Here is a 6,162-nt window from a genome sequence, read left to right on the forward strand (position 1 = left end):
GTTAGTATATATGGTGATATATGTATGTATGTATATATGTATGTATGTATGTAATATGTATTATATATTGTATGGTAGTAGTGTGTATGTGTGTATGTATGTGTGTATGTATGTACTGTATGTTATATGTATGTATGTATGTATTATATGTATGTATATAGTATGTGATTGTATATTAATGTGTATGTATGTTATGTATGTGGTATGTATATATTGTAGTATGTATTGTATGTATTATAATGTATATATATGTGTAATGTATGGTGTATGTATAGAGACGGAGCCAATCAAAGTCTCTGTGAGTTTAATATCAGCTGTAATGAGGTAAACAGACTGGCAGCTGTATGAAGCCTCCATGCAGATGGAGCCGTTCAGAGAACTGAAATTAAGACTGTGAACACAAACTATAGTTACAGTTACTCTAATCTTATTAAAGTATCTAAGTCTATAGTTACAGTTACTCTAATTCTAGTTACAGTTACTCTCCATCTCTTAATTCAGCTGAGCTCAACACTGATCTTCATCAGCCTCTTCCTCCACATCTTACAGCTCACACACACACTGTACACACACACACAACACACACACACACACACACAACACACACAGAGAGAAACTTTAACAGTATTCCAGACCCTTACTTGATAAAAGTAATCCTGTTAGTGAAGTAATCTGTTAGAAAGCTATAGAAACAGTTTCCTTACTGGAGCTGCAGATCCTTGAAACTAAGCAACAGGCGGAGCACCAACACAGACTGCAGCATCTCGTCCCAGGTGATGCCAGGTGAGTCAGGTCAGTCCAGTTAGTCCAGGTGAGTCAGTAGTCCAGGTCAGTCCAGGTGAGTCCAGGTGAGTCCACCTTTCTTCTGCTAGAAAACAAATATATATCATATTAAATACGGGTGATATTTTATAAAATAGTTATTATTTAATATCAATGAGATGCAAATGGCTTAAAAATAACATAAATCCCAATTCTACCTATAAAAAGTTAATAATAATAATAATTATTATTATTATATATTATTATTATATAATTCTCTCTATTCTGTTTTCTTGTACAGTATTTTCTCTTTTCTCGTGATCATTTTTAGTTTTCAATGTTTTTTTTCGGATCTGTGAAAACAGGGTTAAAAACATTTTCTAGGTTTAAAAATATTTGTATTTAAAAACCTGTTTCCACAAAAGTGATGATGAGAAAAAATGAATCCCCACTTGTCCCTCAGGGCTTCCGTACTGTTTAGAGTATTAATTAAAAACATTGAAAGAGGAATAATGGAACAAGAAAATAAGTTTCTAACATATAATATATACATAATATATATATATATATATACATATATATATATATATATATTAAAACATAATCAATAGTTTAAAGGAGACCTGCAGGCGAAGATGTAAACAATAACATCTATGACTTTAGCTTAGCTTAGCAACAATGACTGTCTGTCTATGGGACCGTTTAGATGCTTGCTCAGGCTCCTACATCATTTCATCCCAAACGGAAAGAGGAAGTCGTTAATGAAAAGTGTCTTGATTGTTCTCACCTGGTGGCGGAGCCACTGAAGAAAGTCTGAAACACTAAAATAATTAAATCCTCAAAGAAAATGAACGCCTCGACTTATCGGAAACAACTGGAAACTTCTCTCTCTTCTCCTTTATGTCTCTCTCCCTCTCTCTCTTCACCTTACAGATCCCCCCCAAAAACAGGCACGGCCCCACCTGCCGCCATCACTCGCCTTCTGGGAAAAAAATGAGTATTTTAGAATCTAACCGCCCGACGACAAGAAAAATGTTAATGTTTGGTTTGGGAGAAAATGGACAGGCTTCATTATGTACGATGTTTGTGTGTGTGTGAGTGAGTGTGTGTGGGTGAGTGTGTGAGAGAGTGTGTGTGTGTGTGTGGTGTGAGAGTGTGTGTGTGGTGATGTGTTGAGAGAGTGTGTGTGTGTGTGTGTGAGAGTGTGGTGTGTGGTGAGTTGTGTATGAGTGAGTGTGGTGAGTGTGTGAGAGTGTTTGTGTGTGTGTGTGTGTGAGAGTGTGTGTGTGTGAGTGTGTGGTTGTGTGTGTGTGAGTGAGTGTGTGTGGGTGAGTGTGTGAGTGTGTGTTGTTGTGTGTGGTGAGTGAGTGGGTGGAGAGTGTGTGTGTGGTGATGTGGTCACTTGGATATGCGTATATATGATCTCCCACACACACACACGCAGAGGATATATAAGGACAACAATTGGCAGACACACTCTCCTATCGTGGTCACGTTTTAACTACAGGAACTGTATAAAACCAACAAACTGAAGTTTTAAACTTTACAAAACGTTCATTAAACTGCTCAACTAGCAGAAAAGCGTGCGTTAGCTTAGCTAACATCAAATCAGTCAGGAAGTACATAAAGTTATTCATTATAGAACACAGAAATCAGTCAGGAATACATAAGTTATTATAAGAAACACAGGAATCAGTCAGAATACATAAGTTATCTATAGAAACACAGGAATCAGTCAGAAGTACCATAAGTGTATTATAGAAACAGGAATCAGGTCAGAATACATAAAGTTATTATAAGAAAACACAGGAATCAGTCCAGAATACATAAGTTATATAGAAAACAGGAATCAGTCAGAATACATTAGTTATTATTATAGAAACAGGAATCAGTCAGAATACATAGTTATTATAGAAACCAACAGGAATCAGTCAGAATACATAAGTTATTATAGAAACAGGAATCAGTCGGATTCATTCATGATAAAACAGAAATTATAAATCAGTTAAAAATGCTCCGTTTAAATGTTCAAATCTGACGACGGAGGTGAAAACTTGATGAATCTGTCAGTAAAGTGTGTGACAGGGTTAAATATCTGTGAACACATGGACCATAAAGGTTTGATGGATGGAGTTTGTCCTCCAGCAGCAGGAAGACGTCAAACATTAATGAAACACTTCAGTTTGGGACTGAACACTCGACTGGAGTCTGCAGCACACACAGGTGAGTTCAGCACACCTGAAGGCTGATGGAGGAGTGTATGCATGAATGTGACTGTAGAAATGTTATCCTGTAGACAATATTCAATGATAATAATAATGGATCATATTTATACTTTCCATTAATATGATAAATATCAAGAGCTGTAAACAGGAGCGTGATCAACAGTTCCACAGCTGATTATTGACTGATAGTCCTCATGAATCCTCACTCCAGGAAAATAAAATGTATTTATGTTTGAACATGTTTGAATGTTTTATTTCAGGTTGAAACTGATTCAACCGTTGGAATATTTGAGCTTCAGGAAGTTTGAGACAGATTTTACAAGCAGTTTAAAGTTCAGACTGTAAGTAAAGATTTTATTTTCCATCAGGTCACAATGTTGTGTTATAGTTTTATTGCCACATGGGCTTCATAACGGTAATAAAGGGATAATAAGGTGATGATCAGAGAGCAAAGAGCAGCTGATGTTTGTGAACACAGTAATCTCAGTATCAGCAGACTCCATTCAGACATGAGTTAGAGAGTGAGGAGAACCTCTGTCTACCACACATTGTTCATTATATTATACATTATAAATTATTTGTTACTGACTGTCAGCAGCCTGCTGGACGCTCACTGTTACTGTCTCTGACATTAATGTCTGTCTGCATCATCTGACAGCTCAAACTTCACATTTACACTCAGTCACAGGAAGGAAGAGCTCACTTATAAAATCCCACAATGCACCACGATGTCTCTCCTGCAGGCTGCTGATACAGACGAGTAGAGACAAGTGATTAGATGGACACCTGACCTGACTGCAGGTTACTGTCCTCTAGTTTATTTAGAGCAGGATGTGAGGTCCCTGCAGACTCATGTGATAGCAGCTGTAAACTCTGGGACTGTTAGAAACATTCGGATCGAATGGTTGCTCATTTATGCTGTTTGACACAGAAAGGTGAAGAGTTGCAACATGTTTAATATAATAAACAGACAGTAAACAGATAAACAGATAATAAACAGATAAACAGGTTTACTGGACTGAAAATGGTTTAACCTTTCATCCATGAAAGCAGAACTAAAAGCAACGTGGGATTAGGAGAGGTAAAAAGCCCAGACGGGAATTTTGAGTTTATTTGATTATCTCTGTTTTTGATGATCTTTGTGATTTCTGTGTTATTTTGTGAAAACTTTAAAAGTATATCTTTGATTTAGACTGAAGAGTTTGTGTTCTTTTTACAACAAAACAACAAAAACCTGACTGACTATTTTAAATGCCAGAAGAGAGACCTGCTAACTAAATGAAATAATACAAATGAGTCTGTTAAAGGACAGTTGTTATAGTAACCGGCTCATCTGTCCTGTTGGTGGTGCCACTGCACACAGTAAGAAGTTCCCAGTTGGCGGTTCCTCTGAGGAACCAGAAACCTTTATATTTCTTTCCGTATGCTGAAGGTGAATCTGTGTTCTCTGTCGTTGTCAGTGTGTCACCATGTCGGCCGCCGGCTGCCTGCTGACCGAAGACCAGCTTCTGTGCTCCATCTGTCTGGACGTCTTCACTCTTCCAGTCACGTTACCATGTGGACACAACTTCTGCGAAAGCTGCATCACACAGCACTGGGATGTTAACGTCTTCTGTATCTGCCCCATGTGTAAAGAGCGCTTTGATATCAAACCTAAGTTGCGCATCAATAATTTCATCTCTGACATGGCGAATCGGTTCAGACAGTCGGCTGTAAACACAGCCAGCAGCAACCCGGAGCAACAAGTTGCCAAACCAGGAGAGGTCTACTGTGATGAATGTGTTGGAGCTAGAGTTAAGGCTGTGAAGTCCTGCCTGGTGTGTCTGACCTCCTACTGTGAGACTCACCTGGAGCCTCATCTGACAATGTCAGGCCTGAAAAGACATCAGCTGATCGACCCTGTGGAGAACCTGGAAGACAGGATGTGTACGAAGCACGATAAACTGCTGGAGCTGTTCTGCAGGACGGACCGTACGAACGTCTGCATGCTCTGCAGCCTTTTAGACCACAAGACACACATGTTAGTTCCTCTGAAAGAGGAGCATGAGAGAAGGAAGGCCATGCTGGGGAAGACCGAAGGAAAGATGTATCGGATGATCCAGGAGAGGCGACTGAAGATTGAGGAGATTACACTCTCAGGGAAGATAAATAAAGAATCTGCAGACAGACAGATGGCGGTCGGTGTTCAGGTCTTCACTGATCTGATGCAGTTTCTTGAAGGAGGTCTGGCCGAACTCATCGAGGTGATTGAGAAGAAGCTGAAAACAACAAGCCGACAGGCCGAAGGCTTCATCATGGAGCTCGAGCAGGAAATCTGTGAGCTGGTGAAGAGAAGCACTGAAGTGGATCAGCTCTCGCGCTCAGACGACCACTTTCATCTTCTCCAAAGTTTCTCAGCCGTGAACACTGCTCCACCCACAAAGGACTGGACGGAGGTCGGCATCCAGCAGCCGCTATACGAGGAGATGGTGAGGAGGGTTGTGGTGGAAGCTGTGGACCAGCTGGAGGAGACGCTCAGTAAACAGATGAAGAAGCTGATTGAGGTCGAGCTGAAGAGGGTCCAGCAGTGCGAAGTGGAAGTGGCTCTGGATCCTGAAACAGCGAGTCCCTGGCTCGTCCTGTCCGACCACGACAAACAAGTCAGTCTTGGAGACATGAAGAAGACTCTCCCAAAGACGCCGGAGAGGTTTTATCCAGGCGGTGGGATCTTAGCAAAGCAGAGTTTCTCTTGTGGAAGGTTTTATTACGAGGTGCAGGTAAAGGAGAAGATGAAGTGGGATTTAGGAGTGGTCAGAGAGTCCATCAGCAGGAAGGGGAAAGTCACAAAGAACCAGGAGAGTGGGCTCTGGATACTGAGGAAGGCTAACGAGTACAAAGCTTGTGATGGCAGCCGTGACGTTCACCTCAGTCTGACGTGGAATCCTCGGAAGATCGGCGTGTTCGTGGACTACGATGGCGGTCTGGTCTCCTTTTACGATGTTGATGCTGCAGATCTGATGTTCTCCTTCACTGACTGTCAGTTCACTGAGAGACTGTTCCCGTTCTTCAACCCCGGCACCGCTGACCCTCTGATCATCTCTCCTGTCAATCACTCTGATTAGATCAGTTCTTTATTATCAATCACAACTTTATTATCACTGTACAAACACAAAACTTTATTATCACTGTACAAACA

The 6,162-nt window shown here is 40.6% G+C and overlaps 1 protein-coding gene across 1 annotated transcript; it reads left to right on the top strand.

The window, feature by feature from the left end:
- The first annotated feature begins 3,247 nt into the window (after positions 1-3,247).
- LOC118337985 (E3 ubiquitin-protein ligase TRIM21-like) lies at positions 3,248-6,156 on the top strand. The gene is made up of 2 exons (XM_035675143.1): positions 3,248-3,328; positions 4,448-6,156. The coding sequence occupies exon 2, from the start codon at positions 4,457-4,459 to the stop codon at positions 6,086-6,088; it is 1,632 nt and encodes a 543-aa protein (XP_035531036.1). The 5' UTR covers positions 3,248-3,328; positions 4,448-4,456; the 3' UTR covers positions 6,089-6,156.
- The last annotated feature ends 6 nt before the right edge of the window (positions 6,157-6,162 follow it).

The sequence above is a fragment of the Morone saxatilis genome, unplaced genomic scaffold (assembly GCF_004916995.1).
Source record: "Morone saxatilis isolate NCDOM2014 unplaced genomic scaffold, NCSU_SB_2.0 Contig4, whole genome shotgun sequence".
Taxonomy (NCBI): Eukaryota; Metazoa; Chordata; class Actinopteri; family Moronidae; genus Morone; species Morone saxatilis.

Excerpts from the sequence above, each read along its gene's own strand:
- LOC118337985 (XM_035675143.1), top strand. The coding sequence starts at position 4,457 with ATGTCGGCCGCCGGCTGCCTGCTGACCGAAGACCAGCTTCTGTGCTCC.